The 24,561-nt window shown below is 40.9% G+C and overlaps 1 protein-coding gene and 1 long non-coding RNA gene across 11 annotated transcripts in view; one reads left to right on the top strand and one right to left on the bottom strand.

The window, feature by feature from the left end:
* LOC132667719 (uncharacterized) overlaps nucleotides 1–11,585 on the top strand; it is a 48,310-nt gene extending 36,725 nt beyond the window's left edge. Inside the window, exons 3-4 of the long non-coding RNA XR_013555787.2 lie at nucleotides 6,041–6,100; nucleotides 11,169–11,585. This is a non-coding gene — a long non-coding RNA (uncharacterized LOC132667719). The remainder of the gene's footprint in view (nucleotides 1–6,040; nucleotides 6,101–11,168) is intronic.
* AIG1 (androgen induced 1) overlaps nucleotides 7,440–24,561 on the bottom strand; it is a 244,814-nt gene continuing 227,692 nt past the window's right edge. For 3 of the 10 annotated variants that reach the window (XM_060616823.3, XM_060616824.3, XM_060616817.3), the window contains 2 exons: nucleotides 14,026–14,189; nucleotides 7,440–8,126 (listed from right to left, as the gene is read on the bottom strand). In XM_060616823.3, the coding sequence (XP_060472806.1) occupies nucleotides 8,089–8,126; nucleotides 14,026–14,189 (202 nt within the window). In that variant the 3' untranslated portion in view covers nucleotides 7,440–8,088. The other 7 variants (XM_060616821.3, XM_060616819.3, XM_060616822.3 and 4 more) reach the window with 5 other exon arrangements.

The following is a 24,561-nucleotide window of genomic DNA, read 5'->3' as shown; positions in this document are numbered from 1 at the left end:
TTGTTGTTTCTTTTGCAGTGCAGAAGCTTTTTATCTTCATGAGGTCCCAATAGTTCATTTTTGCTTTTAATTCCCTTGCCTTTGGAGATGTGTCAAGTAAGAAATTGCTGCGGCTGAGGTCAGAGAGGTTTTTTCCTGCTTTCTCCTCTAGGGTTTTGATGGTTTCCTGTCTCACATTCAGGTCCTTCATCAATTTTGAGTTTATTTTTGTGAATGGTGTAAGAAAGTGGTCTAGTTTCATTCTTCTGCATGTTGCTGTCCAGTTCTCCCAGCACCATTTGTTAAAGAGACTGTCTTTTTTCCATTGGATATTCTTTCCTGCTTTGTCAAAGATTAGTTGGCCATACATTTGTGGGTCCAATTCTGGAGTCTCAATTCTATTCCATTGGTCTATGTGTCTGTTTTTGTGCCAATACCATGCTGTCTTGATGATTACAGCTTTGTAGTAGAGGCTAAAGTCTAGGATTATGATGCTTCCCACTTTGGTTTTCTTCTTCAGTATTACTTTGGCTATTCAGGGTCTTTTGTGGTTCCATACAAATTTGAGGATTGCTTGTTCTAGCTTCGAGAAGAATGCTGGTGCAATTTTGATGGGGATTGCATTGAATGTGTAGATAGCTTTGGGTAGTATTGACATTTTAACAATATTTATTCTTGCAATCCATGAGCACGGAATGTTTTTCCACTTCTTTGTATCTTCTTCAATTTCCTTCATAAGGTTTCTATAGTTTTCAGCATACATATCTTTTACATCTTTGGTTGGGTTTATTCCTAGGTATTTTATGCTTCTTGGTGCAATTGTGAATGGGATCAGTTTCTTTATTTGTCTTTCTGTTGCTTCATTATTAGTGTATAAGAATGCAACTGATTTCTGTACATTAATTTTGTATCATACGACTGCTGAATTCATGTATCAGTTCTAGCAGACTTTTGGTGGAGTCTATTGGGTTTTCCATGTATAGTATCATGTCATCTGCAAAAAGTGAAAGCTTGACTTCATCTTTGCCAATTTCAATGCCTTTGACTTCATTTTGTTGTCTGATTGCTGATGCTAGCACTTCCAACACTATGTTAAACAACAGCGGTGAGAGTGACACCCCTGTTGTCCTCCTGATCTCAGGGGGAAAGCTCTCAGTTTTTCCCCATTGAGGATGATATTAGCTGTGGGCTTTTCATAAATGGCTTTTATGACGTTGAAGTATGTTCCTTCTATCCTGACTTTCTTGAGGGCTTTTATTAAGAAAGGATGCTGAATTTTGTCAAATCCTTTTTCTGCATCGATTGACAGGATCATATGGTTCTTATCTTTTCTTTTATTAATGTGATGTATCACATTGATTGATTTGTGAATATTGAACTAGCCCTGCAGCCCAGAATGAATCCCACTTGATCATGGTGAATAATTTTATATGCTGTTCCATTCGATTTGCTAGTATCTTGTTGAGAATTTTTGCATCCATAGTCATCAGGGATATTGGCTTGTAGTTCTCTTTTTTTGCTGGGTCGCTGTCTGGTTTAGGAATCAAAGTAATGCTGGCTTCATAGAATGAGTCTGGAAGTTTTCCTTCCCTTTCTACTTTTTGGAACAGTTTGAGAAGGATAGGTGTTATCTCTGCTTTAAATGTCTGGTAGAATTCCCCAGGGAAGCAATCTGGTCCTGGACTCTTATTTGTTGGGAGATTTTTGATAACCGATTCAGTTTCTTCACTGGTTGTGGGTCTGTTCAAATTTTCTATTTCTTCCTGTTTGAGTTTTGGGAGTGTGTGGGTGTTTAGGAATTTGTCCATTTCTTCCAGGTTGTCCAATTTGTTGGCATATAGTTTTTCATAGTATTCCATGATAATTGCTTGTATTTATGAGGGATTGGTTGTAATAAGTCCATTTTCATTCATGATTTTTTCTATTTGGGCCATCTCCCTTTTCTTTTGGAGAAGCCTGGCTAGAGGTTTATCAATTTTGTTTATTTTTTCAAAAAACCAACTCTTGGTTTCATTGATTTGCTCTACTGTTTTTTTAGATTCCATATTGTTTATTTCTTCTCTGGTCTTTATTATTTCTCTTCTTCTGCTGGGTTTGGGGTGTCTTTGCTTCTGTTTCCTTTAGGTGTGCTGTTAGATTTTGTATTCGGGATTTTTCTTGTTTCTTGAGATAGGCCTGGATTGCAATATATTTTCCTCTCAGGACTGTCTTCACTGCATCCCAAAGCATTTGGATTGTTGTATTTTAATTTTCATTCGTTTCCATATATTTTTAAATTTCTTCTCTAATTGCCTGGTTGACCCATTCATTCTTTAGTAGGATGTTCTTTAACCTCCATGCTTTTGGAGGTTTTCCAGACTTTTTCCTGTGGTTGATATCAAGTTTCATAGCATTATGATCTGAAAGTGTGCATGGTATGAGCTCAATTGTTTTATACTTATTAAGGGCTGTTTTGTGACCCAGTATGTGATCTATCTTGGAGAATGTTCCATGTGCACTCGAGAACGAGGTATATTCTGTTGCTTTGGGATACAGAGTTCTAAATATATCTGTCAAGTCCATCTGATCCAATATATCATTCAGGGCCCTTGTTTCTTTATCAATTCTCTGTCTAGATATTCTGTCCATTGTTGTAAGTGGAGTGTTAAAGTCTCCTGCAATTACCACATTCTTATCAATAAGGTTGCTTATGGTTGTGATTACTTGTTTTATATATTTGGGTGCTTTTGAATTCAGTGCATAGACATTTATAATTGTTAGCTCTTCCTGATGGAAAGACCCTGTAATTATCATATAATGCCCTTCTTCATCTCTTGTTACAGCCTTTAATTTAAAGTCTAGTTTGTCTGATATAAGTATGGCTACTCCAGCTTTCTTTTGACTTCCAGTAGCATGATAGATAGTTCTCCATCCCCTCACTTTCAATCTGAAGGTGTCCTCAGGTCTAAAATGAGTCTCTTGTAGACAGCAAATAGATGGGTCTTGGTTTTTTTTTTTTATCCATTCTGATACCCTATGTCTTTTGGTTGGAGCCTTTAGTCCATTTACATTCAGTGTTATTATTGAAAGATACGGGTTTAGAGTCATTGTGTTACCTGTAGGTTTCATGCTTGTACTGGTGTCTTTGGTACTTTGTGATCCCAGCAACATTTCACTCACAGATTCCCCCTTAGGATCTCTTGTAGGGCTGGTTTAGTGGTGATGAATTCCTTCAGTTTTTGCTTGTTTTGGAAAACCTTTATCTCTCCTTCTATCTGAATGACAGACTTGCTGGGTAAAGGATTTTCGGCTGCATAATTTTTTTCTGTTCATCACATTGAAGATTTCCTGCCATTCCTTTCTGGCCTGCCAAGTTTCAGTAGATAGGTCTGCTACTACCCTTATGTGTCTACCTTTGTATGTTAAGGCCCATTTATTTCTAGCTGCTTTCAGAATTCTCTCTTTATCCTTGCATTTTGCCAGTTTCACTATGATATGTCATGCAGAAGATCGATTCAAGTTATGTCTGAAGGGAGTTCTCTGTGCCTCTTGGATTTCAATGCCTATTTCCTTCCCCAGATCAGAGAAGTTCTCAGCTATGATTTGTTCAAGTACACCTTCAGCCCCTTTCTCTCTCTCTTCTTCTTCTGGAATTCCTATGATACAGATATTGTTCTGTTTGATTCCATCACTTAGTTCTCTAAATCTCCCCTCGCACTCCTGGATTTTTAAAATCTTTTTCTCAGCTTCCTTTTTTCCCATAATGTTGTCTTCTAATTCACCTTTTCTCTCCTCTGTCTCTTCAATCTGTGCAGTGGCCACCTCCATTTATTTTGCACCTCATTTATAGCATTTTAAAATTCATCATGACTATTTTTTAGTCCCTTGATCTCTGTAGCAATAGATTCTTTGCTGTCCTCTATGCTTTTTTCAAGCCCAGCGATTAATTTTATGACTATTATTCTAAATTCTTGTTCTGTTATGTTGCTGAAATCGGTTTTGATCAATTCGTTAGCTGTCGCTACTTCCTGGAATTTCTTTTGAGAATTCTTCTGTTTTGTCATTTTGTCTAGTTTTCTTTCCCTTATGCATTTTAAAAGTTTGTGTGCTCCGCACCTGTGAGCACCGCTCTATTGAAAGAGGGTCATACACTGTCCAGAGCCTGGCCCTTCAGGAGGTGTTTTTTCAGAGATTGTTACTTGCTCTCTGTTGTTGTGACTTTGGTTCTTTTATTACTCTACTCATAGTGATATTTTTGACCCTCCACCAGGTGTGCTTTGATTTGTTCCTTGGAGTAGCCCTGTAAAGGAAAACAGGTAGACAAACAGGAGACAAAAACACGCAAACACACGAATAACACAAACAAATAAACACAAAGAAAAAACTAAAGACTAGAAACGAAAAACCCAAAAACACCAACTACAAGTAAAGAGGGTGGAGGCGGTGCTGATGAATGAGCACATACAAGGAGAGAAATGCATGGAGGGGGGGTAGAAAAAATAAACATTGATTTAGGCAGAGAGACTAAAAGGCTTAATCCGGAGAGAGAGAAGGGAAATTAAAGAAGGAGGTGGGGAAAATGAAACGAAGATAAAGTTACCCAGACAGAGAAATTATTTGGCTTGATTATTCCAGAGAGAAAGGAGTGTAAAGAAGGAGGTGGAGAACATGTTATCAAGACAATGGATTAAATATATCTGTTTAGAGAGACCAATAACCAGAGTAACCAGCCTAGGGGAGAGAAGAGATAAGGAGGAGAAACGGGGAGTAGAATATATTTGTATAACCAGAGTTGACCTAGAGTTAATCCAGGCAATGCTGCATCACTTGTCAGGAGTAGCTGTCTGCAGGGTCTGTTCCGATCTGGTGGCTACGCAGTTACCCAGCACAAGGGGGCGTGGTTTGGCTAATGTGGACCCACCTCCGCTATGGGCAGGGGAGTGATCCCTGAGGCCCCGCCTTGGTTGGGGCAGGGGGATGGTGATCCCTCAGTCTCTTCTCCACGGAGTCCACCCGGTGGTCTCAGTTTGAGTCGTCTTCACTCGGCGGGCCCAGACGAGGTGGTTCTTTCTTGCTCCGCCAACTCCCCTGACCCTGCTCTTGGCTAGGATTCAAAGTCCCGCTCTGCGCATTCTGGCGCTGGGGAAGCGCCTCTCAGTGTGGTGATATGTGGTCTCGGCTGGTTTTGTCTGTGTCCCCCGCACGTCGGGGAGGACCGCCTTCTCCTACTGTGGACTGAGCCGCTGCCCTCCCCGGGAGCCCCCGGGGGGCGGACGCAGGCAGGCTTTGTCTTTTCCCACGGCACTCCAGGGAAACGGCCACCTTTTCCTCCTGCAGACTGAGCCCTCGGCCCAGCCACTGCGCCCGGGGTGGCGGACGCAGGCAGGTTCTGTGCTATCGCGCAGCCCTCCAGGGAGGGCACCACTTTCTCCAGCATGCGGACTGAGCCCTGACCTACCACGGTGCCCAGGGCTGGCGCCCCTCCTCTCCAGGTGTGCGAATAGGGAGCCCGCCCCAGTCCAGAGAAAGCCCCGCAGTTAGAGATCAGATGCCTCTCAGTCTCAATCCGAGGTCTTTCTCCTGTCCAGCTACGGTCCTGCACTTCCCTACCCGCTCTTTCTCTTCCCTTTGTCTCTCCGCAGAAGGGGGTCCCTCCCCTCCGTGCCCACAGGGCCTTTTTTTATCTCCCCCAGTTGGCAGTTACCCACCTATCTTTTTTCCAGCTTCCCCATTTTCTTCCTAGTGGATTCAAGTCTCTTTTCCACCCAGGCTCTGGTGTTCAAAGTCCTTTGGCTTCTACACGTCTTTGTTTGAGAGACACGGGAAGTATGGATTCCCCCTACTTCTCCACCATATTGGCCACAGCTCTCATTATCTTATTTCTGACCTTAAAAGGGAATATCTCATGATATGGCATGTTTTTATATTATTAATGTTATTATCAGAAATAACTTAAAATTTCCCAAATGGTTTGGGGCAACTATGGAGAGAATCATGTAATTTTTTTTTTCTTTTGTGCATTAGAGTGGTCCCCCACTTATCTGAGTTTTCACTATTCATCGTTGTACTTTCCATATTTCAGTTACCCACAGTCATGTGTTATTCACCTCACCTCATGCTCTCACATCCATCAGGAGAAGGGGTGAGTACAGTAAGAAGATTTCACGTAACTTGTATGTCAGTATATTGTTATAATTGTTTTATTTTATTATTATTGCTGTTAATCTCTTGTGCCTAATTTATAAATTTAAACTTTATCATAGGCATATATGTGGAGGAAAAAACATAGTATATATACAGTTTGGTACTATGTATAGCTTTGGGCACCCACTGGGGGTCCTGGAAGGTAGCCCCTGCAGATGAGGGGGGATGATTTTATTGAGAATGTTTTTGAATAAAAATCTTAGTATTAAGCCATCCTTAAATTTTAAGAGTAAATCTTATTCAGTTTTGAAAAATTATTTATATAGGACTGGATTTATGTTGCGGATACCTTAGTTAAAGCGAATGAAAATTTTTATTTTGCTACATTGGCTTTATTTTGACGATTATATTAACTTTGATAAATAATTTGGGAAGTGTTTCATCATTCTGTAATCTTGGAACAGTTTAAATAACATGAGGGTTGTTACTTGAAAGTTTTCAAGGACTTGCTCATAAAACACTCTGGACCCAACTCCTTTTTTGGAGATAGTTATTTGAACATTTAAAAAAAAGTCTCCCATGAATATCAGTCTATTACAGCTTTCCAGTTCTTATTGAATCCATTTACTTGAAAATTGCACATTTCATTGGGTTCTAAGAATTTGTTGCCATAGAGCTATAAAGTTTATTTTTATAATTAATCTGTTTCATACTGTTTATATTGCCAAGTATTTGTGTTTCTCTCTCTAGTGTGCATATTTTAATGATATTTGTATAGATGAAATACTCTATTAATCAATTTACTTATGTATCAATTCCACTGTTATTTTCCTGCTGTCTTACTTAATTTCTGCTTTTATTTTGATTAGTTTTTCCTTACATTTCTCTAAGATTTATTTTTATGTGTTCTCTACTCCATGTTCTGCATTAGTATTATTTTAAAATAATTATGGTCAAAGACTTTGTAAATTAAATTTAAAAAATTATTCTTTTTAGGTTTATCAAAAAGATACACATTTTGGGGGTACCCTGGTGTCTCAGCTGGCTAAGTGTCTGGCTTCAGCTCGGGTTGTGGATCTCATGGTTCGTGAGTTTGAGCCCCACGTCAGGCTCTGTGCTGACAGCTCAGAGCCTGGAGCCTGCTTTGGATTCTGTGTCTCCCTCTCTCTTCCCGCCCCCTTCAAAAATAAATAAATATTAAAAAAAATTTTTTTAAAAGATACACATTTTTAAAATCAGAAAATTATTAAGACCTATGTTCAGTAAACCCATTTTCAAGAGGTAATAGAAACAAAATAAGAGAGGAGACACCAATGTTCAATACACCATGCATCAGATTGGGGTTACTTGGTCTTTATTAAAGTTTGTTTGCATATATGAAAAGTTTCACAAGATTAAGTCATGAGATCCAGATACACTTAGGCTTTGACTAACTTCATGTGATTATTACTAACATTGCCTGTTTGAAGCAATGGTGACATTATTGCAATACAGACCATCCAGCATATTTCCTCCAGACTTGCCCTGTGGTCCAGGGTCCTTATCCAGCCACCTGCAGGACTCAATACGCAAATGCCTTGCTTTACATCTATCCCTTTGATTTTCACGTATTTCTCAACAAGAAACACAACCGAGTTGTATTCTTCCTCAATTAAATGGAATCACAATTGCAAAAATTAAAATCCAATGACCAATTTTAGTTTTAAAAACTAGAAGAGGAAAAAAAAAGATGTTATTATCAGTAATGACTTTGGAAAGTCTTCTTTAAAACATAATGAGGGCAAGTTATTTTGGAAATAACTGTATCCTATTCTTATATAAGCGTCTCTATAAAGGTGCCCCCCCCCCCCCCCCCCCGGGGCAGGGAGGCCAAGGTGAATTCCATCCACTGCTTTCTTTGCCGCTTCCTCTCCTGTATTGCCAATGCCCAGGGGGTAAGAGTCCTCAATGGTGGCTCAATCCAGCTCTTTCATTTAGACTTAGCTCTCATTCCAATTTAGGCTTCTCTTTCTCTTCTTCCATACCTAGAAATTCAGGCAAAGTACTTTATTTTAACATCAGATTAAACTGTGAGCAGCTTCACCAAGGCTGCTCAAAAAACCCCTCTCCTCTCCGCACATGTCTCCCCATCCACTCTGTTGTACCCACTCCCTTTCTCCTAGCTAAGAAGGAAAATCCTTTCCAACTTTCTCCTGAAACTTCTTTAGTGACCTCTGTCCCCACCCTTTACCTTGACATCAGGACACACCCAGGTCTTATGGCATCTGGGAGTGAGGGATGCAAGTCAATTCTTGACTCATTGAGTCTGTACAGAAACCCCCAGCAGACCGCTTTGTAACCAGCTTCTAACATTGGAAGGTGTGCAGCTGATGAGTCTCAAACAGACCTTACTTATTTTGATTTTGGTCCTGTTTCTTCTCAAGGCAAGGACTCTGGATTTTCAAAAGTGAAGAAAAAAAATTTTTGTTTTAACTCACCGAGAGCTTGTTAGGCAGTTAGGCACAAGAACTGTTTATTTCCATACCTTTGTGTACTTAAACTCAAGTTCTCCCTCTATTCACCCCACTTCTGGGAGAACTATGTTTTACCTCCTGAGAGACTCATATGTACTGGACCAGTAAGACCTCTGCCTGTGGTCTGTAGTGAATAGTTAGTTAATGATGTTTCGTTTTCCTGGAGATGAAAATGTTGAAGTCATTGTCATGCATTCAAATTAAACTGGTAAATGCTCCCCGCTTCTTTCTTTTGCTTCTTGCTAAATATTATTCATCTGAAACCAAATTCTCAGACTTTTTGCTCGAAACAAAAGAACTCCACATATTGCTTTGCAGCTTTTATTGGTATTCTTTTACAAGTCGTAAGCTCTCTGAAGGCAGAGCCCTTAACTGTTTTGTTTCTGATAATATCCCTAGCACCTAACACAGTGCCTGACTGACAGTAGGAGCTCATTTAATCATTATGGAATCAGTTGATAAGCAATGAATACGAGGAAGGCCTCAGAAGGCTATGCTAGTGGGAAAGCAGAATAAAATAAGGAACTTCACAATATAAAAAAATGTAAAGCCTCATCCCAGAGGGTTACTCTCACAGGGCTCACATTAGGGAGGATTCCCCTTCCCCTCAGCACCCAGCTCCCGGTATTTGTTTTGTGGGGCCAGGGCGGTGGTGGTGGGAATGTGGGTAACATGCTCTGAACAGGTGTCCTTAGACAGTCTTTCAGGTTTGGTTTTCATGACTAAGGAACTGGCACAGATCTGTAACACGTCTTCCAAAGTGCTTCTCAGAAATCATATTAAGGAAAACTTCAGATTGAGGAGTAAGGACATCTGAAGGGAGGAGGAATAGGGTTAAGGGGGAGAAGGCCAGGAGATGCCTTAGTTGTTGGTAACCAAGGCAAAGGCAGAAAAACACAACAGGGATTCCTTTCAAGCAGCACACATGACTTGGGTCCCAACTTTGTCCCATGTTCCCTCTCCTGTGGAGAAGCTCTCAGGAACTAATAACTGCTTGCTTTTCCTTAAAGTCTGTTTCCTCCTAAGTGTTCTCCTGCAGATGGGTTGACTTGGCAGCGACAGTGGAATCTTCAAAAGCGGGGGTGGAGAACAGGGGGTGTTCATTGACCCAGACAGGAAAAATGGCTCCCCACCTACTTTAGTTTGGCAGCTTTGAGGTAGAGGGAAAAAATTAGACAGCTGTAAATAATATTTGGAAGAACCAGAGGTATAATTTCCACACAAATAGCAGAAAGAAACCTGTCACAAAGCTAAGGCAGGACGTGCTTTTGGGAACCTGGAGGAAGAGCTGATTGACCCTGAGAGAGTTAGTCACATGTGATTCCCCTAGGCTGGGAGAAGGGCTCAACCAGAGGGCAGTGCTGGGACACTGCAGGCCTGGGTGGGCCTGGGTGGGCCATGAGCTGGATGGGCAGCTGCGGGAGGAAAAAAGAAAGAGGGTTTCTGTCATAAAGATCTGGCTCCAACCTCCTTTCTCTTTTGCTCGTCTCTCTCCTCACCCCAACCTTTCACTTTTGGACACTCATTTCTGGTCGTATTAAGTTTTACTTTAATAAGATTGGTCACCCCAGTTAGGCACACTGGAATTGGAATAAATTCTTAGCTTAAGTACAGAAATATCTCAGCTGTTACAGGTTGAATTGTGTCCTCCCACCACCGTGCCCCCAAATTCATATGTTGAAGTCCTAACCTCAGAGCCTAACCTCAGAGAGAAGGCCAAGGGGGGTGGCAGGACGACCATTTGCTAAAGATATGAGGGCATGCCATTCGTGGATCCAATTAACCATTTCAGCAGCAGCCAGGAGAGACTTGTGGGGGACCTTCTTGTCTGATGATGTGGACCTCTGTGGATTGCATGGGAAGCCAAAAAGGTTTTTGAGAATTTTGTGCCAGCAGGAACCCTGCCAGCCTGAACTAAAAGGGACAGAGGCAGCATGAAATGAAAGAAGAATGACTTCTAAGGTGGTTCAGGGGCTAGTCTTCTCCAGAGGGTAAGGCTTCCACCCAGGGGCAAGGGGAAGTGGCCCGAGGATGGAGTATTCAGCCAAAGACGATCATTCTCAAGCCTTTAAATCTAATAGAATTTGCCCTGTTACATTTCACACTTGGTTGGGATCTGTGACGCCCTTGCCCGCTGTGATTTCTCCTTTTTGGAAAGGGTGTGTATATTCTGTGCCTGTCTCACTATTATGTTTGGGAAGCAGATAACTTTCTGTCTGGCTTCACAGGTTCACAACTGAAAAGCAATTGTGCTTCAAGATGAATTATACCCCAAGTCTTAACCAGACCTGATTTAGATGATATTTAAGATGAGATTTTAGACCTAAGAGTTGATGCTGGAAAGACTTTTGGGGCTGTTGGGAATGTATTTTGTATGAATGAAGGGCATGAATTTTGGGGTCAGAAGGCAGAGTGTTGTGGGTGGAATTGTGTCTCCACACACCTAACCCCCAGTACCTCAGAATGTGATTGTATTTGGAGATAAGGTCTTTACCAAGTAAAAATGAAGTTATTGGGGTGGACCCTAATCAAATATGGCCATTGTCTTTATAGAAAGGGTAAATTTGGAGACAGCCTCACACACAGGGACAACTGTCATGTGAACATGAAGATGGTCATCTACAAGCTAAGGAGAGAGGCCTGGAAGAGATCCCTCCCTCATGGTTCTCAGAAGGAACCTTTCCTGCCAATACCTTCATTTTGGTCTTCTGGCCTCCAGAGCTGTGAGACATTGCATTTCTATTGTTTAAGTCACCCAGCTTTTTCTGGGTTTAAGTCACCCCGTACTTTGCTGTAGCAGCCCTAGCAAACCATTACAAGAGTCACAACTCCACCTAGAGTTACTTTTCTTTAAAAACAGCAAATGCTTACATATAAATTTAGCCTATTTAAGGGCTTTTTGTTCATTGTTATTATCAAGTTGGTCTATTTTGTTATTTTATGAACTAGGTCCATGGGTCTTAGTGAGGTTTCTAGCCTCTCATGGGTCTGGATTTCCAATGGTGACAATCTGATGGCTCAGTAAAAGTAACACTGGACCGGACATTATGCAGAAGGTGTTGGCTCTGCCACCACCTATATTGGTGGGTCACCTAGAATTTCCAGGCTCAGCTACTTCTTAGTAAAAAAGCCAGCTTTTCTGGGTTTCTAATATCCTTTTCTGTTCAATGATTCTCTAATAATGTGATTTTGTCTCGAAGTTGAAGTCAACATTGCATCACCAAGTGGAGGAAGTGAAGCCATTAAAAATCATTATGGATACACGGAAGGGGGCTCCGTGTGATATCCCTGCTTCTTGGGGGATTTTGTTTTGGACGTAGTAGATGTACTCAGGATTCTAACACTCTCCCTGACTGTATTCAGTTCATTGCAACACACGCAAACACACACACACATACGGCACATACTGCTTTTAATCAGCACTTTCGAATTTAACCATGTATGGAAACAGGCAGCTAATGTAGTGGAGCAAAGTGGCCAGGTGAAAACTAGGAACACTTAAGGAGCCAGCTCTAGGGGGCAACTGATCCATTGTTGCCATAAGTGGGCTTGGTGGGCCTGGTGTTGCCAGATCTTAAAAAAGTATCTGATAAGCTGGTGAATCTGGCCTGTATGTATAATCTCCCAATTTTTAAATGTTGGTTCAAAAAGAAAAATCCCACCACGTAGGTCTAACAAAACTTTTGGCAAGTAAATTTGGGGGGAGGCCATCAGTTTGCAATCCTTCTCATAGATGAGAAAAATGTGTCCACTTGACATGAAACATCTGCCTTTGTGGAATTAACTAGATGGTCCCATGTAGATAAAATTAATCTCCATACCTAAAATGAGTTATGGAATATGAGTCAACCTTACTTAAGAGAATGGCCCAAATTAAATTGAACAGATCATTAAAAAAACCCTGAGTTTCACTATTCATTTTTAACTTCTCACTTAGAGCTGCTAAAGAGCAGTATTCTATGAATCCATACCGGATTTTTCTCTTTCCTGGTCTTCAGGCCATCTTCTCTTAGGAGTAGCAGAACAATGGCCAAATGACCATTGGAATCAAGCTAAATCAAGGGGAAAGAGTCATAAATACTTCCTGAATAACATATAGAAAGCATATTAGCCTACATTTAAATATGGCCTTTCTCCCAAGAAGCTGAGAAATGTTTACATTTTGTTCTCAAAATATTTCTGCAAGTTAGCTAAATACTTTCATAAGTTAACTAATAAAGATTACTATTCCCATTAAACAGAGAAGGAATTATTAAAAGATTAATTTCTGGTTTCCCAAGCTGTGGCCTGAACTGAATGAAACATTTTGACACTTTTTCTAATAGACAACTTATTAAAATTAAGCCAGCTGCCGAGAAAAGAAATCCTTAAATTCCTCCTGGCCACTTACCATTGGCCAATGCCTTGACACACAATCTTAGAAGGTCCACACACAAAAAAGTCCAATTTGGTAACCATGCAACGACTGTGTTTTATTTGTCTAATAAGATCCGGTTCCTGGCACAGTGTCTGGCACAACGTAGGGTGCTCAGTGTTTGTGGAACAGAGATCATTTGCGAGGGATGTCTAGAATGTTGTGATTCTATTGGCGGAGATGCCCAGAACTCTCCAAAATTCCCAAGCCATTTTGCCTTTGGAAACACTTTCATGCAGGACTCAAACCACTACATACGGTGCTGTTGCTTTTTCCACCTTCCCATTTGTTATGTTATCTTACATACGCTTTGGACAGGGGTTTGCACAGCTTGGGTAAGATTACGTGCCTTGCCAAGATAGAGGCGCTGCCGTAAACAGAAACAAAAGATAAATCAAGTCATAGGTTAAGAGAGTTTCTACAGCAATGAAGTATTATTACCTTTACTGCTTGTACCTCTTTGTCACCTCCAGCCCTTGAATATGACAGTCACTGGTGAATCACAGTGGCCACAGGTAGTCTGAGCTGCTTGGGGTTCTAGCAGAACAGTGGGGGAGACCTCTCTGAAGCTACTGCACCCACACAAGGGATGGTGTAAGAAGCGGAGGTCTGGGTGGCTTTTAATGAGACTATTTGGTTACATTTAATATTTTATCTATTTAATTGGGGGAGGTCCCTTTAGCTAAAGCAGTATTTTCTGATCAGAGTGAACTTCCTAAATTTTTGTTGTTGTTGTTAACACTACATTTCTCCCTATAAAATTTTATAGACATGCTTCTTTTCTCTGAGATTTGGATGTTTTACTAGCTAATAAGACAAAGTGAGTAATAAACCTTTCAGGTAACTGCCAGCGGCTCTTAAATTAACACTGTGTAGTTATAAAAATGAAACTCTTCATAAGTGATCCTTGGCTACAATGGAATTTTCCTTCAGTGTCAGCACACACTCTTTTAGACAGCAGTTCTCCTGCTTTATGCTCCCCTAAACAATACTTACTTCTCTGTGTATCCCAGATATAGCTGTTCAGAACTTCTCCCAGCAGGTACAAAAAGTTCATTAAGATGGTTGTAGACCCAAAGAAGATGATTCTGGCTCCTGGGCCAATGTGTTCCAGGAAAGGATACACCCACATCCCTGTTACGTGATGCACCCAGCACACCCTGCAATAGAATTGGAAAGGAGACAAAGACAGGAGTTCCTCTCATGTCAGATTTCAAACTCCTGTTATTGTGAATATGGACCCTCCACTCACACCACTCTTCGGCAATGTGTGTCACAACTTCGCTTCTGACACTCAGGAGTTACCAGGAAGTTTGTTGTTGTTTGTTTGTTTTCTTATACTTTTTATTCTAAAATAATTTTAGACTCACAGAAGAGTTGCAAATATGGTACAGAGAGTTCCAGTAAGCCCTTCACCTCAGCTTCCCTGAATGTTAACGACTTGTATAACCATGGCACAATTAACTAAGGCGAAGCCATTCGCATTTGTACAACATTTCTAACTGGACTGCAGACTTTTTTCGGAATTCCCATTTCCCCACGAATGCCCTTTTTCTGGTCCAGGGTCCCACGTGTCTCCTCTTAGTCCCATCTTAGTCTCCTCCAATCTGGCAGTTCTTTGGTTTCTCCTTGTCTTTCCTGACATTTGATGGGTTCTGGTCAGGTATTTGAAACGTGTTTCTCTCAAGACTCTTATATAATCTTCATTTCTTCCTTACATACTGAGACACTATAGCATCAGGCAGCCACACTGTAATCCAACCTAGGCGAGTATGTGCAGGTGTCTTCCATACTGCCTTCCAACCAGATACCAGTGCGTACTCAGCAGTGTTCTCAGCGCAACCTGCAGTGTGTCTATACCGACAGAGCCATCCTGTGACCTCACCGGCACTTGGCTTCCTACCACCTGGATCGTTGGCTCCTGTATTTGTTTCTTTCCTTGTTTTCCCCTAGTGCACGTAATACTTGCTTGTAATCATTCTATTTGTGTTCCGGAGATATTTTGGGTTCAGTGGGAATACAACATCATTAATCTCCACTGTTTTCAAAAGTTTAGTTAGAATTTTTACTCACCTGGTTTGGTCTCGACACAACTGTAAAAAGCAATTTTCCGAAACATTCTTGGGTTCATCACTTGATCAACTGCTGTCGATTTTGAAGACTAATTATAATATAAATAATATTATTGCAGGAGGAATAAGTATTACTTTTGATACTTATGTGTTTTGGGGTCATCTTCCTTATCACCCACGGCTTCACTCATTGTTAAGCACCTTGTGTATCTATTACCTATATATTTACCGCACTGACGCGAGAACCCTGGGGATATTTATCTTAGAGCTTGCTGTCTCAGTGAGGGTGATACCACTCCCCCTCAAAGAGGTGAAAATTGGTTCTGACAGGGTGGTGAAGAAATCTTACTGTTTTTATGTGTTAAGCACAGACACATACACACACAGAACATAAACAGGTACACAGTACATCTGTGGTGTTGACATTTCATGGGCCCAGCTAGTCCACATCGGTATAAATCCAAAAGAACTGAATTGAAAGCAGGAACATAAACAGATATTTGTACCCCAATGTTCACAGCAGCACCATTCACAATAGCCAAAAGGTGTGGAAACGGTGCAGGTGTACATCTAGGATGGATGGATACACAAGACTGGTCTAGCCATACAACGTAATATTTTTCAGCCATGAAGAAGAACGACACTATGATACATGCTACAACATGACGGACCCTGAAAACATACTAAGTGAAAGAAGCCAGACGCAAAAGGACAAATAGTGTATGATTCCACCTATATGAGATACTAGAACAGGCAAATTCAGAGACAGGAAGTATAATAGAGGGGGGAGGGCTGGGGGGAGTGGGGAATAGGGAGTTAAAGTATAAGGAGTACAGAGTTTATGTCGGAGAAAATGAACATGTTTTGGATAAAGATGATGGTGACGGTTACGTGACATTGTGAGTGTATTTAATGACACTGAGTTGTACAATTCTAAATGGTTAAAAGGATAAATACGCTGTGTATATTTTACCACAATACAACATTTTTATGGGTTGGAGATTGGGAACGAAAATTACCTAGAAAGGTCCCTTGGTGGGGTGTTCAATAAGGAAAGAAAGGTGGAGAAACATGGTCTTAGTGGGAAGAAATGGTCATTAGATGCATCCAGGTCAGCTTGAATAACTGTTCAAACTAAAGGCTTTTTACCAAGAGAGGAAGCCAAGCAAGTCAAGAGTTTTCTTTCTTAAAAAGGTTGAAGGATTTGTGAGAATCAGCAGATATTAAATTTTTAGAACTACCCTATGGGATTCTGATGCATCATATTGTGTTTGTCCATAAATTAGAGGCAGTTTTCTCTTCCTAATCTTTTCTTCACTGGTGTAAGGAATGTTGTGTGCTCATCAAGTGGCTTATTAATTTCCATTGAGATAATATGCAATATCCCCAAAATGTAATACTATAAAGCTATAATTGACTTTGCAAATCAACTTATAAAATTATAATCTGACTCACCGCGAAACTGTTTCCTTAATTAGGCAAATTAGGAGCAATTCAAATTATGAATGCTAGTTACATTTTTTCTACCTGTTCCTGGCTTTCTACTTGCTTCTGGTAGCACGAACCTTTCACTGGCAGCTTTTGGTAATGTGTCTTATGCAGGCCTCTGCTCCTCAGACACTGTTTGCAGTGTACTTTTGGTCTGAATGGAACCATCTCATACTACTGAAGAGATATAACAACCACAACCATATCCCATCTATCTGTAGATGACTCCTACATTTACATCTCTAGTCTTGACCTCCCCCTGATTTCCAGAGTTCGATACTCAGGTGCCCACCACACATCTCCATGGGAGGATGCACCTCCAACCCAACACTTCCATGATGTCCTCATCATCCCTGCATCCTAATTCCTGCATGTGTCTCCCCGCCATCTAATAGCGAACATGCGTCTTCCACATCTTTCACTTCTCACATCAGTGATTACTACATTATTGCAGCAGTAGTTTGGGGCAGAAAATGTGGAGTCATTTCTGAATTTTCTTTTTCTCACAACCCACACCCAATCCATCCTTGGATCCCATTGGCTCTATTTTCCAAATAGACCCAAGACATCTACTTCTCACCATGGCCACCACTACTATCTGGGTTCAAGCCATCGTCATCTCTCACTGGAACTACTGCAAGAGCTTCCTATGTCTTTGTTTCTACCCTTGCTATTGTCTGTTCAGTAGGCCATTCTCATTGGAGCAGCCAGACTGATCTAGATTACATGCAAATCAGGTTGTGGCACTACTTTGCTCAAAACTCTTGCTTCCCCTCTCACTTAGACTAAAAGCCAGAGACCCCAGGTCGTTCTTCAGGGAACTACCTAGGCTTTTCTGACTACCAGGCACTTTTCTGACTTTTCCTCTTCTTCTTGCTCACTCCACTCCGGCCACACTGACTCCCTGGCCTTCCTTAAGAACATTGAGCACATTTTATGTGTTCCTGTGATTGGCACATTACTTCTTACCCCTATCTCCCCTACAGTATGTCCAATGTTCCCTTTTGTCCTTTGGTTTTCACTCAAAGGATACCTTCTCAATTAGGTCTTCCCAGGCCACTGCATCTAAAAGTTGCAGCCTTTGTCCTCAATCTTTCTATTCTCCATCTCTTTATTTTTCTCCCCAGCCAGTTAATTTACTGTATTTATTTTTACTTATCTGTTTATCATCTGTCCTATGAGCATAAGCATTTTTATATTTTTATCTGTTAAGTTCATTGCTAGATTCTGTGGCCCTTGGAACAGTGTCTGGCACACAGGATGCACTCAATACTTATTTATTGAATTAATAACTGAATAAAGAAATACCAACAACAACAACATAAGCCTTTACTATATGACAGGCACTTTGACAATAACTTTAAAAAAATAATTTAAAAAATCTCCCACCTCCCCCATCTCTATGCGTTTGGTCATCAGCAAAGCTTTTCTGTAGAGAACTAGATAGTAAATATTCTCAGTTTGGAGGCCATATGGTCTCTGTCACAACTCTCAATTCTGCCATTTAGTGCAAAAGTAGCTACAGACAGTATGTGAACAAAAGAGTGAGGTTGTGTTCCAAAAAAAACCCACAAAAAACAAAAAAAAACAGTGGAAATGTAAAATTCTCAGGGCAGGGGAGTGGAAAACCATTCTAAGTGTGGTGCTTTGATATGGTGTGTAATCTCCTTCACCTTATTCAACCACTGTATGAGGTACGATCCCCATTTTACAGGTAAAGAAGCTGAGACTGGACTAAAGAATGTGCAGGAAAAACAGCAAGCCTGGGAAAGGAATGATGCAGAACTGACTTCTTTTCTGCTTTGTGGACTTGGTTCCCTAAATGAGGATTTTACTATAGTCTCCAAAATGAAGTGAGGCTTTTCTTTTTAACAAATGTTGTCTTCACTGCACCTCAGACACAGAAGTTGTGTTATGTGGGTTTCACTGGATCCGTGTGAATGATGCACCTACTTGTTCTGACAAGTTGTGCTTTCGCCATTTGTTTCCTTGATAAGATCAGGGCTCAATTTCCGGCACAAAAATGACTCATGGCCTTGCTCATCTATCTGTGGAGAGTTCCCAGTTCTTGGTTGACTTTCAATTTCTATCTTGTTCTAAAGCCTTCCTGTCTTCGTGCCCAAATATTCTTTTTTTTTTTTTTTTAACATTTATTTATTTTTGAGACAGGGAGAGACAGAGCATGAACAGGGGAGGGTCAGAGAGAGGGAGACACAGAATCTGAAACAGGCTCCAGGCTCCGAGCTGTCAGCACAGAGCCCGACGAGGGGCTCCAACTCACGGACCGCGAGATCATGACCTGAGCCGAAGTCAGCCACTTAACCGACTGAGCCACCCAGGCGCCCCCCAAATAGCTTATTCTTAAGGTAATGACACCAATTTTAATTTTAGCCTAAAAATTTGATGCATGTGTGTATGTGTATGCACATGTGCATATGCAGATATGCCGGTGTTCTAGTATCAGGATACTTCTGAGACTATCTATTTATTAAATATACCTCCATTTTAGTTCACTTTAATGTGCAATTAAAAAAAATGACATCTATTAATGCCTCCTATCTAAGTGCTGTGCTACACAGGTGTCTTTCGTTACAGCACAACCAAAAAGTTTCCATCAAATTCGTAAATACTGTTCTTGATCTCTTCAAAGGCAAATTTCTCCAGGGAATCTGCACTCGTTGACTCCATATCTGTACTTTGAACTCATTCCTCCCACAACAGTCTGGCTTCTGTCTTGATACTCTACCAAAACAAAGCAGCTCATTGACATCAATTTCTCCTGGTTTTCTTCTTGTCTCTTTGGTCACTCTTCTTGGTTCTCTTTGTAAGTTCACCCTCCACTACCCAACCAGGAAATGTTGAATTTCTTTAGAGTTTGGTTTTGAAGTCTTCTTCTCATGGTGTGCATTCTCAGTTAATGAATTCATTTATGTCCACTGCTTCATGTCTATAACCCCATACGTAGATATTTCACAAAACTGTGTCCTAATCCAGACCTCTCCTCTGTTTCAGAGAAGTCTATCAAACGGTCCTTAAAACACCTTAAGCATACCTCAAAATCCATACATCTAAAGCCAAAGTCATGCTGTTCTCCCTCAAATGTGGTCTTCCTCTGGCATTCCTTCTATCTGCACACGGTACTACCACTCATTCAGTTTTGCAGCTCACATCTGGGAGTCATCTTTGCTGCTTCTCTCTCTTTTGCATCACATATATTCAACCCATTATCTTATCCCGTCAAGGTTATCTCACACACACATCTCTCCACTGTGTTGATTTTTTTTTCCGTCTCCATCACCAGCATCTTAATTTGTGTTGTGATCATCTCTGTTTGGAGTACTGGAATAGTTTCTAGTCGTCTCCACATCTACTTTTGTCTCCTTCTGATCCATCCTCACAAGTGCCAGAGTAATCTTTTTGAGCCAGAAATCTGAATGCATTATATTCCTGCTTCAAATATATCAATGGCCTCTCACTGCTTTATGGTTAAAGACCTAAATTTTTAACGAAGTCCAGAGTGGTCATCATAGAGTGGCTTCTACCTGTCTCATACTCCCTCTCATACATGGCTCGTATTTTCATTTGGTTCCTTGATTTTACCATATTCCTTTGTGCCATGTAAATTTTTACAAGTTCCTCCTTCTGCCTATGCTGTTAGTTTCCCATCCCTTAGACATACTTCTCCTTTATATCTTAGCTCAATCAATGTAATTTATCAGTCATCACTTAGCAGAATTTTCCTCAATCTATTAGATTAGGTCAGATTAGCTCATACAGAGCACTGAATCTATTTTTAAGCTCTTCTTTTATTAGCACTACATTTGAATGATATCTTTATTTGAATATGTCTCCCTGCCTAGAGTATTCTTTGAGGTGAGGGGCTGTGTCTATTTTTACTTATTGTATCACCAGCACTTATCATAATGTCTGTCACATAGTGGGAGAGTGAATGAATGAATTTGTAGCATTTAAGCTGTGATAGAAAGGATGCGTGAGAGTTGAACAAAGATGGAATACGTGTCCAAAGACCTGAAAACAAGGGAAAGTTCCCAGATATTCACGAAGAAAACATTTTTGTTGAGATCAAGGGAGAGAGGGCATGAGGGGGCAGGCAGATGCCAAACTGTAGGTGGCTTTTTAAGCCCTGGTAAGAATTACAGACTGTATTCTCCTGGGGACAACAGGAAGTCTTTGAACAGTAATGACTAAGTGTGAAACATATCAGTTGACCTGGAAACCAATGATATCAGAAATGGTGGTAGCCCAGATTGGAGCGGTAGCATTAGGAATGAAAATTAGCAGGTAGATTCAAGAAATATTTAGACCAGTGTCTATCAAACTGTAGGTCGTAAGCAGTGGCATGCTGGAGATGGTCAGGAGAGCTGGTTTTTGGATTTCGGGGATGTTTGCAAGCTCTTTGGTTGGTAGCTTAGATTCATCCATGGTGGGTATATTTACACCACAGACTCAAATGCTACACATCAGGTTCCCCCTCCCTTCCCTCCAGAAGAGATGGTTGCTAAACATTTGCCAGTAACCCATTAGTTACTAGCATTTTAAAAAGCAACAAAAGAAGAAAACATAGTAGAAACGTCAGAAAACTTTGCGTAAAGTGATGATAAAAATTGCTTTGTGAAACTTGTGTTCCACTTTTGTGTGTGTGTGTGTGTGTGTGTGTGCGTGCGCACAGGCTAATGCATGCTGGCTGGGTCATGATGCAAAAGATGTTTCTTTTACTCACAGTAAAATAAATGTGAAAGACAATGATTTAGAAAATAGAATTAAGAGAACTTGGTGATTGATTGGATTTAGGCAGTGAGGGAAGTGAGATGAGCTAAGGATGAATCATAGATTCCTGGCTTGATTAACTGGGTGGAGAGTGCTGCCATTTCCTGAGATAGGGAATGCCATAAGGGAGCCCGTTTGAGGGGATGATGAGTTCAGTTTGGACATGTTGAATTTGAAGTGTCTGTAAGAGATCCAAGAGGAGATTTCCTGAAGGCAGTTACATGGGTTTGGACTGTAGAGAAAGGACTGATGTGGCAATACAGAGAGAGGGTTCATTGGCCAAAAGAAGGTGGTTGGAGCTATCAGAACAAATTGAGATCACCCAGGTAGAGTATGAGGCATGAAGCATCCATGAGAGGGCCCTGGAAAAGATCAAGATCTAAGGGGTAGTTCGAGGAGAATGAAGCTAGAAAGCAGACCAAAAGGAAAAAAAAAAAAAAAAAGGCGCTAGCGACAGGGAAAGAAGACAGAGAAGTATAATGTCTGGCAGGCAGGGGACAAGTGGGAAAAGGAAAAACTAGACAACATCTAGTAGCGCAATATATTTGAGAATTGAGACTAATTAGAAAACTGACTTTCCTCCCACAAAGTAAAAGCAAGAAACTTTCATGTTCCAAGTGGTATGTGTCTCATTCAAATCTGTTTTGGATTTTGGCCAGGTATAAATGATAAATAGTTAAGTAAAGAAAAATTGACCTTGTTAAGCTCAGTAGCTCTTATGCCACATAGAAAAATTTCATCCTACCCCCATCAGTCATGACTTGTGGTGGTCACTGGAACCCTTGAGGAGCTGTAGTGAAGAAGGCATATCACCCTCCCCTTTTCTGATTCTGTCACCCTCATTTATCCTGAAGAGACACATGTACCTATCTTACCACTGATGACCTTCCAATTCTTAAGATTAGTTTATTTTTAAAAGGATTTAAAAACCGCTTTTATTAGTCACATTTAGATAAGGAGCTAGGCTATTTGACAGCTGGGCTATTGCTCATAAGACTCACAGGACACAGACTCATGCAATAACAGCTAATGGCTAGCAACATTGAACTCTTCATGATAGGCACTACATTAAATGTTTTATATGAGCAACTCTTTGGAGAGGTGTCATATTATTACCATTTTGTAGATGAGGACACCGGGGCCCCGAGAGGTTCAGTAAGTGGAGAAGCAAGGATACACATTTCAGCAGTCTGGCTCTCAGCCTGTACACCAGCCTCCTCCAGTGCTCTGAGGAATAGGAAGCAATGGATGGATGGGAACAGGGCTCTGGCCAGCTTTTAATGTGCTCAGAACCAAAAAGTGATCCAAGTATGAAATCTCTGTGTAAATTTTTTTCTTTATTCCCCACTGACTATAAAAGTTATAGAAAATCTGTGAGATATGGAAATGCTGCAAAATGTAAGATAAATCAGTTTTGGTGAAGTTTTAACACAAGATTGAGTCTCTTATAAAACTCGGGGGTCAGGTTTTACAACTCCTCCCGAAGGGAGGGAAACCACTGCAGGGAGAAAGTAGTAAACACTTCCTTGAGCAGAGGCACTGACTTACCTCTTAAGAAAGAGTCGCCTCATATGTGCGTTTAGTCTACTAGAATTTACTACACTGCTTGGCTGGCAGTGAGTGTGTGCTCCAGGGTGGGGCAAGATCCGGGATGTGCGATGCATCAGCTTCCTGCCCAGTGGGTCTCGGTCTGTCTCAGATGGTACCTCCAACCTGATGCTTCTGAAGGACTTGTCAAGGGAAGTTGTAAGTTTTGATTCAAATGCTGGCTTTACCCCTGGCCCTCTTTTTTAGACCTAATCATCTCAATTTAGAGCAATTCTGAAGGCTGCTTGGACCATCTCCTGAGTATTGCAAGGAGCCTGGTTCTTGCTACATTTTTGAGAATCTAGAATTCTGCTGGATTTTTCTGGAGTTTGTGTGCTCATTCATTTATTCAGCAAACACTTCTCGAATCCCTTCTATGTGCCAGGTGGGGTGAGCAGCAGCAAGGACGTAAAGGTGTGCCCTTGAGGAGGTCATGTTGCAGAGGGCTGCCAGGGTTCCCACTGAAATGGCTGTAGGTTCCAGCGAATATGACAAAGGATATCTGCCTAGATGGGAACGGGGCTCTGGAAACAGGTCTCAAAACATTCTCCGTGGTGATATGTGCAGTAGTGCTAGAGAATTAATGCATCAATTCATAGGCAATTACCACCTAGAGGGATCCCATCTGAGGCAGTGTTGAAATATTCTCTAGCTCAGTTACAGAAGTAATTTTAGAAGTCACAGATATAATTATGTAACTGTTCATTTACTGTGGGTTTAAAAGAGTATTCGAGATAATCTTTTAAGGCATAATCATAATTTATCATTTATCGGCGTCTTTCCAATTTTCTCATTGGAGCTAGCCCAAATTTACCTACTTGGGAGGTATCTATACATGCGGCCAGTGGCCAACGTTACGACTGTGCACCCTGGGCGGTCACATGTGGCCCTGGGCTCAGAAGGGCCCCACATTTGGTTTAATGCTCTGCTTCCCTATCTTAAAATTTGTAATCATTGTTGAACAAGGGGCTCCATATTTTTATTTTGCACTGGCCCCCACAATTATCAGCTGGTCCTGACTACGTAGCTGTGCCTCCTATACTCTGGATCAACTTCCAGCTCATCCACATAGTAGGTCACCTTGAATATTATTTCACTTTGAGAACCTCAGTTTCCCTCTGTTAAAGGTGTATAAACATTACTATCTTAGGAAGGTACTCAGCAGATAACGTGAAGTTATTAGCACAGTGAACTTAGGTTAGATTAAAAAAAACAAAACAAAACAAGCGAACAGAACAAAGCAGCAAAATCTCCCCGCTGCTTCTCCTTATGCAGAAATATATAATATTTTTTTCTGTACTTCTCACACACAAAGATATTTTCAAGGTTATAAGTCCCTCCACCCATCCTTGGGGAAAAACGCAAATTGTGCATGCCTCCCAGAATGAATTCCTGTAATGAGGTAATCAGGGAATGTGTTTTCTTCCTGATTCTAGATCACAAATATCAGAGTAATTTATCCGCACAGACAGGCCAATAAGCTACTTCAGAATATTTTCTTCCAACACATGTCCTGGCACATGTCTAAACTGGTTGCAAGTGATTGCTTCCTTTGAGTCTTGCTTTCTACATCCTACCTGGTCTTATGGTGATGTTT

The sequence above is a fragment of the Panthera onca genome, chromosome B2 (genome assembly GCF_046562875.1).
Source record: "Panthera onca isolate mPanOnc1 chromosome B2, mPanOnc1 haplotype 2, whole genome shotgun sequence".
Lineage (NCBI taxonomy): Eukaryota > Metazoa > Chordata > Mammalia > Carnivora > Felidae > Panthera > Panthera onca.
This window is presented reverse-complemented; position numbering and strand designations above follow the sequence as displayed.